Below are 21,181 nucleotides of genomic sequence, written 5' to 3'. Positions count from 1 at the left end.
TCGATTGAGCCCCTATTTATACACCATGAATAACACATCAATTAATGAACCCCGTTAACTCCAGATGCCATGAGCGCGTCCAGCTCTTCCTTTGCATTCCTATAACTCTCCTGTGCTTCTCTCTCCCGTCGATTAATGAAACCGACTTCCTCACGTAGAGCGCTTAGTCGTCGCTCGATAGCCACGTCCTCTGAGATAGCCAGCGTCTTGAAACCAGCCAGGGCGACGCGTGCCTTCTCCAAAGCCTCGGAAGCATCGCCCATCTTATCACGAAGCATCTTCTGTCGCTTCTGATAACCACCGAGATGAAGTGATAGCTTCTTCTCTAGCTTAGCGCCTGCTTCAGCAGAAGCCATGATGGAGTCTTGAACAGCCTGAATAACAGTTAGTATAAAGGTTCACTTATGCAACTCATCAAAACTTACATTAAATGCAACCTTCATGACCGCCCCTTGCTCTTCCTCGTCATCATTGTAACAGCCCAGACCGAGGAGCAGCGAGCTGCTTGCGCGTGCTTCGAATGCTGCCTGGATATCCTCGAACTTAGGAAGGGGTTTCGTTTCGGACAAGATCAATAGACGAGCCTCCGCGAGAGCATCGTCGTCGATTTGTTGGAGAGGCTTAGGGGCGCCACTGACTTCGCCACCAGGGACAGGATATTTCATCGCATCATTCGCCATCAGGTTCGCTGACTCCTTAGCAATAAGAGACTCAGCAACATCTGGAATACTGGTAGCCTGTTTCAATAAACTGGGCAGATCGATATGAACCGGCCTGGGGAGGTTCTTCTGCATAACTTGAGTTCGCCTACGAAATTCGAGGGCTTCTTCGGCTGCTTGCCTCTCACGTGCTCGACGGTCCCGCTCTGCAGCATCTTCCTCAGTCATCTCATCAACTTGCATAGACTCCTTCTCTTCCTCGGGTATATCGAACTCCCATTCCGTATCTTTTGGTTTGGGAAGAGAAGCCAGACCTGACTTGAGCTGGGTGCGCAAAGCCATATCTCTCATCCTGATGTCTCTGGGTGTAGCCGAAACCATAGACATTCCCCCGTCTTGGTTCAACGATAGGGTGTCTCTGGGTGTTCTCATCGGCGTTTGTCCAGGTCGACCAGGCGTGGCCCCCACGCCATCTGCCCGCAGAGGGGTGGCCATTGGGTTTGGCGTAGAAATGGTCTGCTTTCGAGGAGCGATGCCATCGAAACCAGTCGAGGCTGCGCCTTCATGAAGCGGGGTGTTCTCACCACCGAGAAGGACAGAGTTTGTGTCGTTGAGCGCTCGAATATTTCGTATTTCGTTGGCAATGTGATCTTCTTGTTCAGGTGCTTTTGGTGTTCGAATAGGGGTAGCGGAGTTCAGAGTAGAATATGTGTTGACAAGTCCTCGAGTAGCGTCGTTCTCACTCTCCTTTGCCCTCAAATTGGCCGCCTCACCCATCCTACCCATCTTGACGATATCCTCCAACTCGCCCTCACTGACTTGGGGAGCGGGCAGAACCAGCCCACGACGCTTACTGCTCTGCTCTGCCTCTCGGATCTTCTGTAGCTGACCAGCCTTCAGAGCAGCCTTGTATGATTCCGACGCCCCATCCTTATCGGTCTTCTTTCGCTTCCGGTCGTTGTCATCCTCGCCCTCACCCTTGCGCTTGTTGGCCAGCTGTTGTTTCCGGGGATCGAAAGCTGCGCGTTGCGCCTCATTCTGCACCATTTCCTCTGATGTGTCGTAGAAGCCAGGGAGCGCTTTTCTCTCGAAAGGAATATCGGCGTTGTAATCCATCTCGCCCTTTTTCCTGGTTGTGACCTTGATATTAATTCCAGCTGTCTTAAGCTCTCGTCTCTTCTGCAGAGCCGCAAGACGGCGCGACTCCTCTTGTTGACGCTCTCGAGCCTTTCTCTTGGCCTTTTTACCCTGCGTATTGGCCAAACGAGCTCGAGCCTCACTTAACATCTCCTTTTCGTCCTCGTCGAGATCGATGGTGTCGGGTCGCGCAGGCTTCGTCTCAGGATCGGGATCTAACTCGCCGGGTCGGAGTCTTCGAACATCATCGGCGCTGGGGGCTTGTGTTTCGCCTCCATCTGGGCCCATCAGCCCAAGGCTGGACGATTCCTTCGCTTCGGCTTCATCGAGGAGCTTCTGGTATCGTTCGAGACACTGGTTTGCTGTTCGGCCAACAATGGGAGCGATTGTGCGCCACTGAGTGGGCATAATCTTGGCGAGATGGAGAAGTCTTTCATCTTCCTCCTTGCTCCATTCGATCTTTTTGATGCTTGGGTCGAGCCATTCGTTCCATCTGGCTTTGCACTGCTTGGGAGTTTTGCGCGCCAGCAGCGATGAGACACGCGCCCATTGATTCAGACCATACTTGGAGACGGAGGCCTTAAGGATTTCATCCTCAATGTTGGTCCAAACGCCTCCTTTGACGACGGGCATCGCGGCGGTGTTTGCTGGGGGCGCTTTTGATAACGGTTGAATATGATGGAGCCTGGACTAAGCTGCGAAACACGCTTCTTGAAAATATCCAAGTTCCATCTACAGCGCGCAATTGTTGCTGACTCAGTCAGATTGGGGTTATGATTGGATGAGTGTTAAGCTCTCGAAGCCCCACATTTGCGAAGCAACGCCAGCTGCAGAGCCATGCAAGGGGAGGCAATAAAACACTACTTAGGTATTATGTAGTCTATGTATGACCCTGATCCTGAATGGTACAAATACTTAGGTAAATTATTACAAGCTTACCGGGCTCTTGGACGAGGCATTTTGGTGAGGTCTGAAGCTTTCTTGTTCCATGCCATTCAGGCCACCAGCCGTTAAGTTAAGTCGAGGAGAGAAGTCTCATTTGGTAAGAAGGAACAAAGTTTGAAGGCTCCAAAGACTCCTATCATCTTTCTTTCATTCGTTACGCATGACCTTGATGGGGTCATCAGGGCGTGTATAAATTCCATCATGCCTCCTTATGTGTCGGCCATTTTATATTCCTCAGCACCACATAAAAGAATGCCAAACACGACTTTGACAGGTCGATCCTTTGAGCACAAATAACCAAAGTGACACCTTACTCATGGGAATTCTTGCTTGACTGACATGTCTACTAACAACTGCGATGCATTCCTGAATCAATGCCCGGCAAACATCAACGAGCGAATCGGTGGCATGAAGAAGCGAGTTGCGCCCCTACTGGATTTGTCACTTCTATCAGGTCACCGATGACGAGCGAACAGCTAGATGCTTACATCATGGGCTTTCGCACAGCTGAAATCACGGATCAGCTTCGCACAAACGACCTCAATCATACGAGCGGGACTTCAACTCGGTGCTTATCGCCTACACCAGAATATGATAATACGGGCAGGCGAACCAACAGCCGCAAGCAACGATATCGTAAACAGCTGGAACGAGAGAGAGAGAGCAACTGGTGCAGGCTGCTTTGAAGACAATACCAGCTTACCGACCACCATATGATTACCCTTGGAAGAGAGAGACGTTTACCGACAAAATCTACCTACCTGTTGCTGACTTCCCCTATGTGCCTTTCATTGGGCAAATTCTGTGGCCCTGTGGCAGCAGCTTGAAAGCTATCAACGATCAGTCGGGAGCTAACGTCGTCACTCGTGGGAAAGGCAACAGGGACTCGCCGAGCCACTGCTAACGATTGCAGAGAACCCCTTCATTGTTTGATCACTGCGGACTCACCATTCAAAGTCGACCAAGCCAAAAGGGCCATTCAAGACGTGATTGAAACAGCCGCTACGACACCGGATCGCGACAATAAGAGGAAGACCGAACAGCTCCGTTCTCTAGCGATAATGAATGGCACCTTTTGCGACTATGAGAGGTAAAAAGAAAACATGTTGGAATTGACTGACAGCAGCGAAAACCATAAAAAAAACCAGGACTTGGCCATGTGCAGTTTGGATCTAAGTCAAGCACAGGTTCAGGACTAGACGCTCACCTGGACGAAGAATACCAGCGATTGATGTCCGAGATCTAGGGGATATAACCAACAAGCTTGAAGCCCCTGAGCTTTCTTTGCACTAATAAACTATAAGGAAATATGAATATGGCAATCTTGGGGGTTCTAAGCCACCTTGTTGTATGTGTGGTATCATGCTATTAAAGTCAACTTTGACATCAGATGCTCATAAAGAGGTCCTGAAAGGTACAGAGTCCGAGATAAAGCAATAAGCAAGCTAATCGTTAACTATAATAGTAGACGTAGCAGGTTTGTAGGAATACTCGGTCATCGATTCAAGCAGATTTATAATATGATCTTATTCCATACCTGATCCCGGACTTTGCGGAGTCGGTTGGATCAAAACCCGAAACCCGATGCGATTCGGTGCCACGCTTTCAGGAATCAGGAGCAGTAGCCTATCAAATCAAGCCAGCGCGAGACCATGAGCCACGCCAGCACCCATGATAGCTGTTAGCTTATCAGATACTGCCAGATCCCAGCCTGCACGGTATGCATAGGACGCAGGGAATGCGTCATTCATTTATCTATCTCGACAAAGGTGCCAGAGAAGCAAATCTGGCATGAATCGAGTGATGCCGTGATGGGCCCGACAATGGCACCAGCATAACGTGATTGAGTATCAGAATCACCAAGGCATTAACGTATATAGACGACAGCAACTCAGAGACTGACAACTGTAAAAGGAAAAGCCCCATGGCTTATCAGGTCTTAAAACGATCGTGTTTCGTCTGGCTTTGGGACAATTGGCATGGCCCAACGTGGATAGCATGGATGTTGGACTCCACAACACCATCCTAGCACTTGGACTCATCATGTATCCGCAAGAGAGCTCCCCAAATGCGCCTAGATCATACATTATTAATCCTCCACAGATCCCTTCTTCGTCACACTTATCTCATGCCAGTTGCAAGCGACACAACCCTCTCGCTTGTTTTGACTTTTGAGACATGCAAAAACTAGTCCTTGTTATCCTTTCAAAGACTCGTCCATCTCTCGATTCCTCCTTGGCCATGCCCCAGAAACATCGTGATTGAATACAGGCTTCACTGGCCATCACTTTGCTGCGCGCAGCACTTCACTGTATCCGACCCGAACCGACGAAACTTGACCCGCTTGCGCGCTAGGAAACCATGGCGAAGAATGATAGTATTCACGAGGAGGAGACAGCGATCGTAGACGAAGCAACACATTTGCTGCCCACCAGCTCCGAATCTCGCGATGCAGGTAGTGAAACATCCTCTACAACTCCCGCTTGGGATGCCTTCAAGGACTTTGAAGGCCTACCCTGGTGGCGGCAACCATCGGTATGCGCTTAGACGTTGTTAAAAACCATATTGTTCAGCTCTGACCTTGCTTGCAGGTTTATTGGCTGCTTGGTCCATATATCATATTTACCCTTGCCTTTGGAGGTGTAATGGTTCCTAAACTTGACCTGTAAGTTTCCGTTGTTCGCGATATATAGAATTTCTTTGCTTACCAGTGTATGCGATAAGGATCCTTCAGCTCGTTTGCAGGCAGTATTTCGCAGATGAACACAGCCGTAATCCAGATGCAGTCTTCCAGCCTGTTCTTCTTGGGTCTGAAAATCCCCAATGCGATATTCCCGAAGTGCAAGCAAACGTGGCAAAATTCATGCTGGTCATGAATTTGTTCACTGGCATTCTAAGTGCTATAGTCGCGCCGAAAATCGGCCATTTATCTGATCGATATGGTCGTACACGGCTTATGGCTCTAGCTTCTGTAGGTGGAATCTTGGCCGAGTTCATCACTATCCTGGTCGCCCGATATCCGGACGTCGTTGACTATCGCTGGCTGCTTCTAGGGAGTGTCTTCGATGGTATGACAGGATCCTTCACTACGGGAAGTATTATGACACAGTCTTACACAAGTGACTGCACCCCTCCTTCAAGACGCGCCGTATCTATGGGTTATGTGCATGCGTGCTTGTTCACGGGACTTGCATTTGGTCCTCTCCTTGCGGGCTTCTTCGTCAAGTGGACTGGTAGTTTGCTATCTATTTTCTATGTTGTCATGGGATGTCACATTGGTTTTATGCTTTTTGTTTGGCTTGTTGTGCCCGAGTCATTGTCTCAAAGGAAACAATTGGCAGCGCGGGAGAAGTACGAAAAGGACAAGGAGCTGCAATCGCCTGTCTCTTCATCATGGGTGAATACCCTTCGAACTGCAAACCCCTTCGCTCCTCTCAAAGCTCTCTACCCTACTGGCCCGGGCACGTCGCCGGCTCTTCGTCGAAATTTGATTGCCCTTGCTATCAACGACACCATCATCCTTGGAGCAAGCATGTCCGCAGGTGCTGTCATTGTTCTCTACTGCGGACGGACATACCACTGGGACCTTTTAGAAAAGTCCGGCTTTGTGTCTCTTCTCTCACTTGTTCGCGTCGTGGTCCTTATGGGAATATACCCTGTTATCAACTACTTTGGCCGCATCCGCCCAGCAGCTCGTCGTCGTCGTGAGTCGGGTGTGGCTGCCATCGAAAAGAACAGTGGAGCAGACGAGCTCGACGTACTGATCCTGAGAATCGCTTTGATTTCAGATGTTATTGGGTCTCTTGGATATGTATTTGCCCGTTCATCGCGAGTGTTTGTCGCCAGCGGCATGATGACCGCTGTCGGAGGTCTTGGGAGTGCAACTGGGCAAGCTATGATCACCAAACATGTACCCTCTGAAAGAGTTGGCCAGTTACTCGGAGCAATCGGCATGATGCATGCTCTTGCGCGAGTGTTGGGACCAGTCTTGTTTAATGGAGTGTATGCCCTTACGGTTGGACGATTCAACCAGGGTATTTTTGTCCTGCTGGCAAGCGTATTTGGATTCGCTCTTGTGGTAAGCTTTGCTATAAGGCCACACGGTAAGTCAAAACTCACTTTATAATCTGACTCTGAGACTAATGAATTGTAGTCGTGTGGGAAGATGAGCCTGAAGATGAGCGACAGCCTCTCAATCAGACAGAGGAGGCTTTCGCAGTTCCAGACGGACAAGTTCCTCTAGATGAGGAAGATCAAGTCAGATTCTAAGAAATACCGGGCTCTTCAGTAGAAACGATTTTCTTTTGTTGGTTTTATGTTACAGTACAAAGGTGCACAGGTCACCGTGATTGGTAACTCTTGTACAATAGTATCAGGCAACACTTTGGAATATTTGGCCGTAGAATATACACGAAGCAACTCACGAATTGACCATTAACTCCTCAACAATGATGTTAAACACTCGTCGGCTGAGATATGCTGGAGATCTCCGCCAAAAGGCTTAGTGTTAGACAATTGGCGCAAAAGATGTGGGTCCCATTTGAGTTCTCACAGGGGAACAGAGCTCACTCATGACATCAGATCACCACCTTTAAACGACGTGTTTTATACACAACGAAGAAGTCGAAACTCAGGCAACGCCCTCTCCTCATTTCATTATAGACCAATTACTCCCACCAACTGATCAGAATTCCAAGAGAGCCACCATAATAGCAGAAAAGGGTCCTCTGCCAATTGGAGTATGCTTGCATCTAGAGCTTGGGCAACTGCAAAGAGTCGTTCAGTGAGAAACATCATGACTGCAGCCAGAGCCGCCGGACGAATTATCAAATTTGGGCCCTTTGAGGTCACAAATCAGGTGAGGAACCATGTTGAGCCTCGATGTCAAGCTCAGACCCGAGCTTGCTCTTATCATTAGTAGATACTGACAACTCTCCAGGTCTTCCTCACCACACCGCACTCTTTCGCGCTGGTGAATCTCAAACCTCTGATTCAAGGCCATGTTCTCGTCTGTCCACATAACCCGCATAAACGTCTAACAGACCTGACGTCCACTGAGATCTCGGATCTCTTCACAACAGTGCAGCTTACCCAGCGTCTGCTTGCACGTGCTTACTTCCGCACCCCCGAACCCGAGGCCGGAAGCTTCTCAGTCGCTGTGCAAGACGGAGCTGACGCGGGGCAGACGGTACCACATGTTCACGTCCACGTTGTTCCGCGAACGGCTGGGGACATGGGAAGCCCGGATGCCGTGTATGTTAAACTTGCGGGAGAGGAGGGTAATGTTGGTGGTGCGTTATGGGATAAGGAGATGGGCACCCGGCCGAAGCCGGGTGGAGGGTTGAGGAGAGTCGATGATGTGGATCGAAAAGCAAGAAGTGTTGAGGCGATGGCTGAGGAGGCAGAACGGTATAAGGCTATTCTGAAGGAGATGGGCATTGAATAGCGGTAGCAAAGCATTGTTTGCAGGTTATAGAAGTCGGGCTATATATGCGATAGACGTAATTTTGAAACAAACTCGTGAGTGTCATAACATATTCATAATATTGATATCCGAACTTTTCATTAGTATAGATTTGCGATTGCTTACTTGGTTGCATAACAGTATCTGTTGTGATATGGCTCTCATAAACTAGAGACAATGGATCTACATGAGAACTAAGAGCTGATGAAGCTTTTCCCGAAGTCCAAGAAAAAGAGGCGATAGTTACGTGGCTTCTGAATGGATGCACAATAAACGCGAGCGTGCCTGAGAATGCAATGTATCACAGAGAGAACAACAGCATGTGGACGTTGAGCTTCGAAACACGGAGAGTACGCGTATGCTTCTATGTTACAAGGCACAAAATTCGTGCCGGCACCGTTTTTTGGCTACAGTATAATTGAATATTACGTGTCCAACGCCACGATTGATGTTAAACAATGACTTATCCCCATTCGCCACCCTAGACTATCACGACTGGAATGCCAATCATTGAGTTCCAGAACTTACAGCACAGAGTTCACAGCCACCCTTTCAAGACCCTTTTTAGCTTGATCCGGGAGGCGTCAACGTTTGATCTGACTTTGAAGCATCTAGATGGCACAGTAACGTCTTCCTGGTCAGCTACATCTCCAATGGGGCTGAAGCAAGATTGTGGGGTTCAATCAGTTGCAAGTGGTCCAGCCGGTAAGGCAGTTGAAGAATTCCAAGTTAGACTAGTGGTAGACACATCTTGCATATGAGTTCAGGCAGGCTTGAGAAGATGCATGCCATATGTAGCACGCGTCTGAAGCTGCTGATGTGCCAGTCCAACATGGAAATCCCATACGCTAGCTAACCAAACAGCTTATGATAATGCGAGGCTTGCAGCCTGGATACGATATGCGATCGCCCGGTGTGTTCACGGCGCTTGGGCATCTGATCTTATGTTATAGACGGATCGGAGGTTCGAGAATATAGGACCTCGATCCCAAGTAATGAGCAGCATAGTTCAGTCTACAATAAACTGAGAGACTTTGTCAAATCATCCCAAGATCGGCGGCCTAGGTCTTTAGTCTTGTTGGGTGAGGGGCTGGAGGTGCTCATGTGATGGAATAGAGTAAAATGAGGCTTTTCGGGATAGTTTCCACAGTGGCTCCCAGCTCAAAACACGCTAATGCTGTTGTTTTCGTTCACTTGGAAGACTGGCAACATACCCTGGGATATATCCCCACATTACATTACAAGTCAGTTTCCCTGTGCGGGGATTGCCAGCATTTGCTCGCCTATCCGCAATTAAACGAGGCCTGGACCTCAAGTTTTGGCTTGGTAGCTTAACCTGGTCTGGTAGTTGCGGATCATCGGGATAGCTTGGAAAGAGTCCTGTGGTCGTTGCAGTCAAAAGTGCCAGGCTGGCAACACGAGTCGCGCTTGGGTCGGTGAGCGAGCCGATGGTCCGAAGAGATGCAAAGGTGATGGAACAACTGATACTCTGCCTCAATTCTATGACCAGTAGAAGACTTCGGACCGTTAATGTGAAGATCCTAGTCCGGTTTAATCCTTCAATCAGCAGTCTCACATAAAGATCAGCCTGAAAGCCGCCCTCTCTCATCCTCGACTCAGGTGTTGCCGTTGTCGCAGCCGTGTTCATGGTGTGTCGTTGAAATAGTCCCACCTTGACTGGTGGAGTCGGCGCAGAGGACAAGGCGGGAACTAGCGCAAGCAGTTTTTAGCCGCTTCGTTTGATGCATACGCTGAGATGCGGTGGGTAATTAGTGCAGGAAGCCCTAGACGACAGTGGGCCCAGACAGGTCTTTGCAATGCGTAGCGCAAGAGACGAAGAGGAATCTTTTGGAGAGCACGGGGCCAAGTTCAAGAGAGCCATAGAGCACGCGATCTAATTCATACTTCCCCCGCATTGAGAATGCTAAAGCGTCTGGTCACCAGAATCTCCCTCTTTTCCTTTGGTAGTCCAGTTCATGCCTTGCATGTGAGTGAGGGTTGGTAGGGTCACCAAAAGGCGGTGGACGTTGACTGCTGCAACTGTATGGTGGCTGGGTCTCGTTGCTCGCACTACCACAAGAGCCTAGAGGGAAGCTGGTGACTCGGCACGGAGCACTATCGGCGATTGACCAAAGTGCAAATTGCATGGAACCATGACTGCAGCGCAGGCAGCGCATTGTGCTTGGGATGCAGGTCAATAGCTGGTGGGTCGCACAACGACAGGCCAGACGCTGGTGATCTGCGAGATAAGCAAAGACACTCAATTTAGGTTGCCCAAGGAAATGACCTTTGTGGATGCATGTGAATCGACAGTCAAGCCATGAAAGACCAAAGAGCACAAGTCATGTATCATTTCATCGAATGACATACAATTGAAGGTCAGATGGGGAAAATGACGATGTTTGACAAAGGGGAATTGAATTACTCGGCCATCGAGGTGGAGGCCAGAAAGGTGTGTTGTGGACGGGACGAGGGAGGCCAGAAGATGGAGGGGTGTCAGTCCTGGCCGTGAAGTTTCCGAGGAATCTCACAGAGACCAGAGTCTCAGATGGAACCAACAGCGGGCGTAGGCGCACAGACTCCCACCACCAGCCAAGCAATGCAAGCACCAAGTCAAGAGGAGAGGCGCCAGCGCCAAACCCAACTCGCAAAAGTCGCACGTTGCAGCAACATCACCTTTTCCGCTTTCAATTGACCTGCAGCCATCTAATCTCTCTGCTTTAGCCTCAAGGTCCCCTTATCCGCTCAATGGATGCACCCGGTTCTCGGGATGTTTTTTCTTTTTCCCCCCTCAGGGTCGCTTTTGTTGACATGTGTCCTTCCACCTTGTTTGTTTTGAGCGTTGTTTAGCGCGCCACTGACAAGATAGTCAATAGTCAATGATGTCGGGAGGTGGTGAATTATTGCTTTTGTCGTATTCTCGAATCTGAAACCTGATCTGCCACTGACGTTGTTGAGCCGCATCCTTTTCCAAGGTTCGTATCTCGCTTTACAGAGATGCTAGAGCTTGAATCCACCAGTAGCGGAGCTTGGCCGGTATTACGCAGGGTTGCGGTCGCAAGGACCTTGTTCGCGGTTGAGTTGCATGGAACCATCTGGATTCCTGGGATCTCCTCAAGTCCGTGAGAGTGAGGAGATGATGAAATGGATACACAGTCACCAACACAGCATACAAACAAAACTTTTGCGAGTATGTTGACATCGAATATCATACATTTTGTCAGGATATGAAGTGGTGTTGAGATGTTGATCGATTTTCTTTCTCATCGCTGGAGCTATCATTGACTTAAACAACTGGATCTACATATTGCGTGGCTGATTCAAGCCAAGACATGGCTTGAGTCGTTACGCGGCGCTTAAGTTGATGTTACGAAAAGAACGATTCAAAACCAGGGACGCTCTTGCGTAGTCGCTCAATGCCCGGTCATCGGCTCCGATGGAAATGAACAAACGAATGCAATGCAACGAAACGACCAGAAGAGAGAATTTTCAATTCCAGGGTGGCGGGTCTAAACAAAAGACACAGCCAATCATTACATACGCTCAAATCTCAGATACCGGATAAAGTCATACGCTAGAAGGAAGCTCTGGCCTCAATGGCATCCTAGGGGTGGCCCACCGGCAATCGACATGCATGCGACGTTGAGGATGGAACCTTGACACAGACCACCATCGGTCAAGCCGCCCAATCAAGTGACATATTTCCGTTAGCTGAATGCAGAATCCAGGACGCTCCCGAGAGTTCCCCTCCATCTTCTTGTGAGACCAAGACACACTTGCCACGGACTTGAGTGAAGCAACACCAGCGCCAACGCCAACGACTCCATCGGTCCCGTCTAACGATGGTTCCATTCACTCTCTGTGTCCAAGTGACCACCTGCCGACAGTCCGGAAATTTGTCTGCGATAGTCCGTGGAGCAGTCTCTTCCTGTATCACGAGACACTTCATGCCTGCAGTCAACAGTGGCAGGAGAAGAGGATGAAAGGTGTGGCTATCTGGCTGAGTCTCAGACCAGAGATGCATGCATATGTATGTATGTGAACCGATATCAGGGAGGCAAGAAGGTGTAGTGTTTCAATGCCATATTCTCGCGGCAGTGGACGGAAACACCAGAAACATCCAATTGTTCGTAGATGATCCAGAGTCTCTTATCTTTGACACCTGACACCAAGACGACAAACAGGTGAAGGAAGATCAGGCAAACTTTGTCTCACTCTGGCCGCCCCCGGTGTTATTCTACCGTCCAGTTTTTCTTCTCTGGGCCTTGTCGTATGCAACTGTTGGTTCAAATTTCCTGATGGTGTATGCAACTCCCAGCAACAAGGACAAGCTTAGCGACCGCCCCACATGCTGCAAACGAAGCTTCGACTGTTCCACTGCAAGCAAAAGCCAGGTTCTTTTTTCTCCGCCGAGTAAGTTGACGGGACCTTATCGGCCAGGGAGAGCGAGCGAGCAAGCGAAGCGTCTGGGCTTGTTCCAAGGTTGAAGTTGGCCTTTGATTGCGATTTCGGTCTCCACAAAAAGGTGTCGCTGCACTTACACGGGCTGCTCTTCTTCTCCTTCTCCTCCAACTTGCGCTTGCACTTTGCTTGACTGACTTTTGGTAGAAATATCCCATCTCCCACCCTCTTTCCTTTCCTTCGTGATTGAACTTTTCTACCTGTCTAACTAACTTTTCATATCCAAAGTTTGAATCACTTCCCATCTCCAATCTGGGCTCTTGTTCTTCCATCTTAACTGTTGTGATTCTGCTATTGCTGATTTCCTTGTGAAATCCCGTACTAACTGGCTCTCCAAATTCTCCAACAAGACAGCCACTTCCATCCCAAAGGGCCGCGATAACCACCCCTCTGCCTTTTCCAAATATCCCTTCCGTGGAATCGTCGCTTTGCTTATTTCCCACCCAATTTGGGATCAAGGCGGCGATTGTTTTTTCACAAGCTCAACAACTTGCCCTTCTTTCCATCCAGGCCGTGATCCATCACAAGAATTACCATGGGTATGCTTCGCACTGGTCCTCGTGACCCAGATGCATTCCCGGCCATGCAGCTCTTCCTTCTGGGTAAGATCAGATATTGCACCTTAATAACGCGTGCTAACTCTAAATAAGCCATTGTTCGACTCGCTGAGCCTATCGCTTTAACATCCATCTTCCCATACGCCTGGGCCCTTGTCAAAAGCTTCGAAATAGGCCGCGAAGAAGATGCTTCATTCTACTCTGGCATCCTTATATCCGCCTTTTCTCTTGCTGAAGCTGTTATGGGAACGTACTGGGGCGCCCTGTCCGATCGTATCGGCCGCAAGCCCGTTTTGATTATTGGATCTCTAGGTACAATGATCAGCATGTTGATGGTAGGAGTGGCTCCAAGCTTCGGTGTTGCCTTGTTTGGCCGTCTCCTCGGTGGTCTGCTGAACGGTAATATTGGTGTTATCCAAACCATGGTTGGGGAGCTGGTCACCAAACCTGAGCATGAGCGTAAGTCTGCAGACCATTGCTCGAATTCCAACGACTGATCAATATCTTAGCACGTGCATACTCCATCATGCCTTTTGTCTGGAGCATTGGAACCATTGTTGGTCCCTCTATCGGTGGCATGTTTGCCAACCCCCATGACTCTTGGCCTGAATCTTTTCCGACCGGCAGCCTCTTCCAGAGGCAACCTTACTTGCTGCCCAACATCATCTGCGCAGGATTGCTACTTGTGAGCATTGTGCTCGGTTTCCTCCTCCTTGAGGAAACCCATCCCGACATGGTCCATCACGCTCCTACCAGTGAATACCACGTCAGCGAGGAGACCCCCCTCATGATGAACAACCGAATGGCCACCGAGATTGAGCCACAGGCCTATGGTGCGATAGAGACAACCGAGGATTCAACCGATGGCTCAATTGGGGACTGGGATACTCTCTGTATCGAAAACGAGAAGACAGCTGCAGCTCCCATCAAGATCTGGAATTGCCGTGTTGTTGGCTTCATTGTCGCCTTGTCAATCTTCACTTACCATTCCATGACCTTCGACCACTTACTGCCCATCTTCTTCGAAGACAGCCGTGTTGATGCTGTGGAGATGTTCAAGCATGGCTCTATCTTTCCTTTTTACTCGCCTGGTGGCTTGGGCATGACTCCACGAGATGTTGGTGTGATTTTGGCCGTCGACGGCGGCATCGCTCTGTTTATCCAGGTTTTCGTCTTCCCCTGGACTGTCAAGATGCTTGGAACCTATCGCCTTTTCCTGCTCGTTACTGTCCTCCACCCTGTTGTTTACGTGCTGATGCCCATGCTCCTCCTTGTCCCTGAGAGCCTTTTATACCCCGCTATCTATGGCTGTCTCATCATCCGCAATATTCTCTCCATTATACTATATCCTCTTCTTATGATCCTCATCAAAGAGGCTACACCAGCCCCAAGCGCTCTTGGAAAAGTGAACGGCTTGGCAGCAAGTGCTGGTGCTGCTTGCCGAATGATTGCTTCACCCGTCGCTGGATTCTTGTGGACGGTCGGTACCAAATCAGATTGCTCTGCCTTGGCCTGGTATGGTAGCGCTATTGTCGCTATTTTGGGAGCCGTTCAGTGCTTCTCTGTTCCTCGCCGGCGCAATGAGGAGCCCTATGAGGAAACTTCCAAGGCACCCAACAAACAGACTGTTACAGTGACCGAGACTGAGTTTTATGACTCCCCATGAGGAGCACGCGGCGCAGTTTGAAACCCGATCAGGTCGAACATGCCGAAGCGACTTCGCGGGTTTTGCAACCCGTTTTTAGACTTGATTGCCTGCAGCAAGTCACACTGTTTTATACCCTCATGAGTTGGGAGTTCAAGCGTGTTTTGATAATTTGCCTATAAAAACGACTGGTAGATGGTGTTTATCACGGCCGCTTTTACGAAGTTATGTATACCCCAGGTATAATGATTGATTTGGTTTGGGATGACTTTTTACTTTTTGGAGTTTGGCTTGATTATTGAAGAAAAAAGCTTTGATGCGGAGTTTATTTGTTCTTAAATTGGGTTTACGGTTGAAGATGGGATTTGGTATATAAGTTAGATAAAAGTGAGGTAAATAGGAATAGAAGTAATTACAAATATGACCACTCCCATCTAACGTATTTCCCCATCAGTCCGTATACCCCTAGACCCCGCACACTTTTCCTACTAAAAGCTAGTATTTATAACTATAAAAATAAAATACTTATAAAATAGCTATTTAAGTAAAAAGGAGAGTTTTTAGATATTTAAAGGAAAGATTTTCTTATTATAATATAAAATATCTTATATATAAATTATTACTTAAGTTATATAAGTTTTAATATTTAGTATTTTTACTTTTTAAAATATATTTAATTTATTAATTATATAAAGTAATATCTAAAATAATAATATTTCTATTATATTATTTAACTTTTAATAAATATATATAAAAAAACTTATTTTAAATAAATAAGTAATAAAAATATTATAAATAAATTAAAATTAAGTATTTAAAACCTATTAAAATATATTTTATAAATATCTAAAATATTATATATATTAAATATTATATATATAAAATAGTTTTAAAATTAAATAACTTATATAAAATAAAAGTTTTATAAAATAAGTTTAAAATAACTTATAATTTTAGAATTAAAACTTTCTTAAGAGAATATTTAAGTATATAAGCTTAAAGCCTTATATTAAAGTTAATAAGGCTTTTAAAATACTTTTTATTATATATAAGTATTTTAATTTATAAAAATTAAATTATTTATAAGCTTAAAGTTATAAGTATTTTTATAAGTATTTTTATTTTTATTTTAAAATCTTAAAATTTATATATTATTTAAAACTTAAATGTTAAATTAAATTTAAATACTTATTAAAGTATGTTAATATTTTTAATAATAAATAAAGGCTAAATAAGTTAATAAAAATAATATAAAAATTAAGTTTATATTATAATAATTAAAAAAAGCCTATTATATTTAAATTCTTAACTTTTATCTTAAGGTTATTATTTAAATTTATAGTAAAGGATTATATTTTAATAATATAAATTAAAAAAAGTAATATTTATATAATTTAACTTCTAAATAGCTTAAATAAGAAAAATCTAAAATTAGAGATTTTTTTATATATTTTTAAACCTTTATTATAAAAGCTGAATTTTAGTGGGAAAAGTGTGCGGGGTCTAGGGGTGTATGGACTGATGGGGAAATACGTTAAGTGGTTTAATGAATGAATGCTTTAAATTGCCGCCAATGGACCCAGGCCTGCCTTTCTCATTGAATTTATGTATTGGCTACCTACCTAGGTATGTTCAGTTGTTCGTGCGATAGTCAGTGGCCCCTCTCGAAGAGGCAAGAAACCTTAGGATCTCTATCCTAAGTGATAGAAAGACTTACATAAGTTTAGGTATATCTTAGTAGGCCTTTAGATTAGTTAATTCTGGTATCCTGAGTATTAGAAAGTTTTTTCCCCCCCTCACGGGGTCCCTCTATATGAATCCTGAGTCGTGATAGTTAAGGTAGCCGATGCCCAATAGAATTTTCGCCGCCCACCCAAAAGTTGGAGAAACTCAAATTTTAGCAATCGAGTCACTCTGAATCCACCCACCAATGACATCTGAAGTATAAGACTCACCACAACAGTCCTGACTTGAAGACAACAGTGGCGGATTCATCTGCTCTAAAAGGCAAAAATGAAAATCGAGGAGATAACCGACAAGCTGGACGAGGCCATGAAGCTGGAGCAGGCCTCACCACAGCCAAATACCAGTGCCACAGAGGCCACCAAACCTGAGCTGCCCCCAGCTCATGCCATCGCCAGCGGAAAGACTGTTGACGAAGTATGGGAAGATCTAAACAAGTCGCCCCTTTTCATGACAGACCTTGATGCCAATGAGGAAAATGAAGATATTGCCGCACTGCAGGCACTCGCGTATGAAGGCACACCTCTCGAAAACGGCCAGGAGTTCAAGGAGCGTGGAAACGAGTACTTCAAACTTAAGAGCTACGCCGATGCAAAGGAGTTTTACGGAAAAGGCATTGCTATTCTCGCTGGCGAAGAGCGCAAGCGCGCCAAGGGCGAGCAGACGAAAAACCAGGAGGGTGTAATCGACACTGAGGAGGAGATTCAGAAGCAGCGCGAGACTCTTGAAGCGCTCTATGTCAACCGGGCAGCGTGCCACCTCGCTGTTAAGAACTACCGCAGCTGCTGGCTTGATTGCGCTGCGGCGTTGCGCCTCAACCCGCGAAACATCAAGGCATACTTCCGCAGTGCACGAGCACTCCTTGCAGTGGATCGTATCCAGGAGGCCGATGATGTTTGTGCGCGCGGTCTTTCGTTAGACCAAAACAATGCTTCGTTGCGTGCTGTAGCGGACGATATCATTAAGCGAGCTAAAGAGATCGACGCGCGACGAAAGAGGGACGCAGAGCGCGAAGCAAAGGAGAAGCGGCGTGCACTTCTCATCAAAGCCGCACTACGAGCGAGGAATATTCCCACACGCACAACCTCCCAACCACCAGAGATGGAAGACGCGGGCATTGCGCTCCTCCCAGATCCTGATGATCCCCGCAGCACGCTTGCGTTCCCAACAGTACTGCTGTACCCTCTGCACCTGGAGTCTGATTTCATCAAGGCGTTTGAGGAAACACATTCGCTCGAGGATCATCTGAGCTATATCTTCCCTCTGCCGTGGGACAAGGAGGGTGTGTACACGACAGCAGGCGTGGAGGCGTTTGTGGAAACCACACAGGGTGGTCTACTCAAGATGGGCAAGCGGGTGCCGCTGCTGAAGGTTCTGGGAACGGGTAAGGTTGAGGTGGTGGATGAGGTGGTGAGGATCTTTATCGTTCCTAAGGATAAGGCAGAGGCATGGACAAAGGAGCACAAGGCAAAGAGAGCGGCTGAAAAGGGAGAGACAAGCTGATGGATGTAAGAAAGAATATAAGTTACTTTTTTTTTACAATGATGTTTGTGTACTAACTAAGACTTGCGATTGCTGTTTCCTAGGCCCTAAATGATGTGCTTTATGCAGTTATTATATGATCGAGATGTCGCCAGATACTGGCGATTAAGTGGTTGAGTGAAATCAAGTGTCCGAGCTTTTCCATTCTATTCGCTGTTAATACTATAACCCCCAAAGACTCCTTTGTCGATAGAAACCCATTGCCCCTTTTCCTTTTCTGTCACAGTTACTTGGACAACGAAGTGGCTCGCAGTCTCTTATTACGATGTCCTTCCTCCAGCGCAGGCTGCAATTGGATGGGAGGCGGCGACTCGACGGCGTTGGGAGCAGAGGGCCCCTGGTCCTGCATCCTGAGGTTTAAGAGAAGCATAGCTGCGTCCTTCTGGGCCGCATCAGGTACGCTTTGTGGCGTCTTGATCACTCGTTGCCTCATAGCGCTGGCCTCAGGGGTCGAAACCATGAGAATAGATCTCGGGCTCATGGCGGGACTAGCACTCTCTCTGTAATAGCTGTCCCAGTCGTCGTAGTCCAGTCGTCTCTTAGGTCCCCATGGAGCAGACGAGAGAGCGCCTTCATTCTGAAAAGGTGGGATGCGAGGGACCGCACTGAGCAAGGGATTAGGCTCAGGGCTAGACGGGTTTGCAACGGCCCAGCTGGATCCCGGACGAGAAGTCACCATATAGCCAGGAAGTCCCGAGCCGCTACTCGAGGCTGAGTTGGGAGCTGACATGTAATGGCGTTCGATGTCGCTATCCATGGCCCACGATGGATCACAGAACAGACGGGGTCGGAATCGATGACGGCACTCTTCTTGGGCATAGATACCCGGTGGAATACTTCGATCGTCTCTCGGATAGCTCGTAGCGCCGTGGAAGCTAGGTGGGATCGTACTCATATGCATACGCCGAGCCATTTCGGCTTCATGGGTAGCTTCGATGATTATTTGCTGGCTGATGACCATGCGGCCGAAGTCAGGCGCGCTGGGATGAATGCAGAGAGACGGAAAGTCTGGGCCAAAGATTGGAATCAAGGCCCCTGCGATAGAGTAACAAAAGGTTGCGCAGACAGCTCTGGCACATGTGTATGGCATCCAATAACCTGCGTAGACTGATGAGCAAACGACCAGAAGGCGCCGAGGGATGGAACATACCTTGAGCAGCTATAGAACCTCCAGTAATGCTATGTGTGATTTCTTTGAGCCCTGGATTGAGGCCCAACATCTTTGCCGGAATTGTCTATTCCATTGACAGTTAGTATATGTATGTGGAGGCTTGTTCTTTCACTTGCCTTTCCGTAGCCGCGACATTTGAAGAAAGGGGTCATGCGAACGAGCCCGACATTGTAGTCCCACATCACAGCGTACTCAGCGTTCTGTTCAGTCAAGGTGAACTCGTATTTGAAAACTGTTAGGCTTGCGTCAATAACTGGTGATCAGCGTTAAACTTGATTACTTACCCTCGAAGCTCTCTCGTCCTGTCTTTTCGTAAAAGTCCTTTTTACCACTGTTGTATGGGATGTGAAGGCTTGAATCCTGGATATTCCCAAATGGCTTGACTCGGAATCGGAGTATCTCTTGCAAAGCAATCTCGTCGAGACGCTCGAAAGGGTGAAACTTGACTGGACCGCGCAGCTTCGACTTGGCCATGTTGTTGGCGTCTTTCGGCCCAGCTCTATCAGAAACCATCATAAAACGGTTCCCAGATTGATTTGATGCTTCTTCTAAATTTGGGATTGGTGGAAACTCGGGCGCAAGGCTTGGTTGAGGAAAGGGGGAATCATTATCTCCACCTGGTGCTGGGTTCAGGAGACCTTTCAGGGACAACATGATGGAAACCAGTAAAGTTTGCCAGAAATACCAGAAAGAGAAGTTTGAGAGGCGTAACGATGTTCGCGAGATGTAGGAGGCCAGAGATTTGGCCGTAAAGAGATGGCTAAACCAAGTGGTTTGGATAGCACAGCGGGCAGCGGCCGTGATATAACTACTTCTGGATTGCAGAGAAGGACAGACAGCCGCAACACTACAGCTGGGGGAAACTATTCGCCTTTCAAGTCACTCCTCAGCTTGACAAACAAGTCGGGGGAGGGCAAATATGCCTGCGTGTACCGAAATAGGCAGTGGTGAGGAACCCTAGCCTGAGCTGGCTCGGCCAGCAAAGTTGCTCGGGAACCTGCAACTCCAAAAAGTCGGTCACGCCTTGTTTAGGTCAGGCCGGCACTCTTCGTTATGTTTTCTTTGTTCTTTCAGTTTCAATGCCGGCTTCCAAGGGGCTAGAGCTCCGTTGACGAGCTCCCACCGCCTGGTGCTAGCAGATACTAGGAACAGCCACCAAGTGATAGATGACGGAACGATGTCGGGGCAGGCTATTAATGATATAGTAAAAGAAATTGGGCTCAGTTTGAAGCCTAGGTAGAAATGCAAGCTTGAGGTTTCCAGATACTTTGATGAATGGGAACGTATTGTTGCGTTGTCCTACTGCTATGGTTTTGTTCATTCCCCTAGGAGATATGTTTGAGTCCAGAGTCCCGCTTTATCAAACAGCTCCTCTATAGCCTCTAGAATTCCCCTCCGCATTAGGAGGACCATAAGGCAGAAAGAACTGCAACAGGGGTGCGTATTAGAGCTGTTGGGTGTGGATAGGTCAGCCTTCACTCCGTGCCGTCCGTTACACTCCCGGAGACATCCTCTCTTTTGCTCTGAACTCGACAGGGCACCACACAATCTTGGCTTCGTCTAATTAATATTGCGGTTCGTCTCTCATTGATTGAATGGCTAAATCCCTGGTATAGTCTGAAGGCTGGAGATCGAGACTGAACTGTGAGCCGCGAAGGAGAACCAAGAATAACGAATTGGTTGTCTCGCCTTCTAAGACCGCCCCACAGGCTCAGTCAGAATGAAGTACAGGCGGATGCTTGCATACCACATCGTCCAGGACCTTCTACCCCAGTCTGTTTCCTGATATTTGTACAACAGAAGACAGCGGCCCTGCTGCCACTGAGGTTCTGTTGTTCATCTCAGCACTCCCTTAGA

At 47.6% G+C, this 21,181-nt stretch overlaps 6 protein-coding genes across 6 annotated transcripts; 4 read left to right on the top strand and 2 right to left on the bottom strand.

Moving 5' to 3' along the window:
• Positions 1–41: 41 nt before the first annotated feature.
• Positions 42–2,570, bottom strand: FOBCDRAFT_318197 (pre-mRNA splicing factor component-domain-containing protein; the record flags this gene model as incomplete). The annotated part of the gene is made up of 2 exons (XM_031179313.3): positions 426–2,570; positions 42–374 (listed from the first exon to the last, which is right to left on the bottom strand). The coding sequence occupies exons 1-2, from the start codon at positions 2,427–2,429 to the stop codon at positions 42–44; spliced, it is 2,337 nt and encodes a 778-aa protein (XP_031045200.2). The 5' UTR covers positions 2,430–2,570.
• A 2,097-nt stretch (positions 2,571–4,667) lies between these two features.
• FOBCDRAFT_159000 (major facilitator superfamily domain-containing protein) lies at positions 4,668–7,233 on the top strand. Its single transcript, XM_059608388.1, has 4 exons — positions 4,668–5,276; positions 5,333–5,406; positions 5,466–6,844; positions 6,895–7,233. Exons 1-4 carry the CDS (start codon positions 5,103–5,105, stop codon positions 7,008–7,010), a joined length of 1,743 nt encoding a protein of 580 aa, XP_059464664.1. The 5' UTR covers positions 4,668–5,102; the 3' UTR covers positions 7,011–7,233.
• A 17-nt stretch (positions 7,234–7,250) lies between these two features.
• On the top strand, positions 7,251–8,421 carry FOBCDRAFT_158997 (HIT-like domain-containing protein). The gene is made up of 3 exons (XM_054704192.2): positions 7,251–7,270; positions 7,323–7,599; positions 7,681–8,421. The coding sequence occupies exons 2-3, from the start codon at positions 7,483–7,485 to the stop codon at positions 8,185–8,187; spliced, it is 624 nt and encodes a 207-aa protein (XP_054560167.2). The 5' UTR covers positions 7,251–7,270; positions 7,323–7,482; the 3' UTR covers positions 8,188–8,421.
• A 4,391-nt stretch (positions 8,422–12,812) lies between these two features.
• Positions 12,813–15,289, top strand: FOBCDRAFT_29062 (major facilitator superfamily domain-containing protein). The gene is made up of 3 exons (XM_031179320.3): positions 12,813–13,268; positions 13,317–13,682; positions 13,733–15,289. The coding sequence occupies exons 1-3, from the start codon at positions 13,202–13,204 to the stop codon at positions 14,887–14,889; spliced, it is 1,590 nt and encodes a 529-aa protein (XP_031045207.2). The 5' UTR covers positions 12,813–13,201; the 3' UTR covers positions 14,890–15,289.
• A 1,458-nt stretch (positions 15,290–16,747) lies between these two features.
• FOBCDRAFT_220637 (uncharacterized protein) lies at positions 16,748–18,226 on the top strand. The gene has a single exon (XM_031179322.3). The coding sequence runs from the start codon at positions 16,882–16,884 to the stop codon at positions 18,112–18,114; it is 1,233 nt and encodes a 410-aa protein (XP_031045209.2). The 5' UTR covers positions 16,748–16,881; the 3' UTR covers positions 18,115–18,226.
• Positions 18,227–18,379: 153 nt separating this feature from the next.
• Positions 18,380–19,978, bottom strand: FOBCDRAFT_272499 (uncharacterized protein; the record flags this gene model as incomplete). The annotated part of the gene is made up of 4 exons (XM_059611471.1): positions 18,380–19,251; positions 19,304–19,388; positions 19,483–19,556; positions 19,609–19,978. 4 exons carry the CDS (start codon positions 19,976–19,978, stop codon positions 18,380–18,382), a joined length of 1,401 nt encoding a protein of 466 aa, XP_059464663.1.
• Between the last annotated feature and the right edge of the window lie 1,203 nt (positions 19,979–21,181).

The sequence above is a fragment of the Fusarium oxysporum genome, chromosome IV, assembly GCF_013085055.1.
Source record: "Fusarium oxysporum Fo47 chromosome IV, complete sequence".
NCBI classification, from domain to species: Eukaryota; Fungi; Ascomycota; class Sordariomycetes; order Hypocreales; family Nectriaceae; genus Fusarium; species Fusarium oxysporum.
The sequence above is the reverse complement of the archived record's forward strand: the minus strand, read 5'-3'. Positions and strand labels throughout refer to the sequence as shown.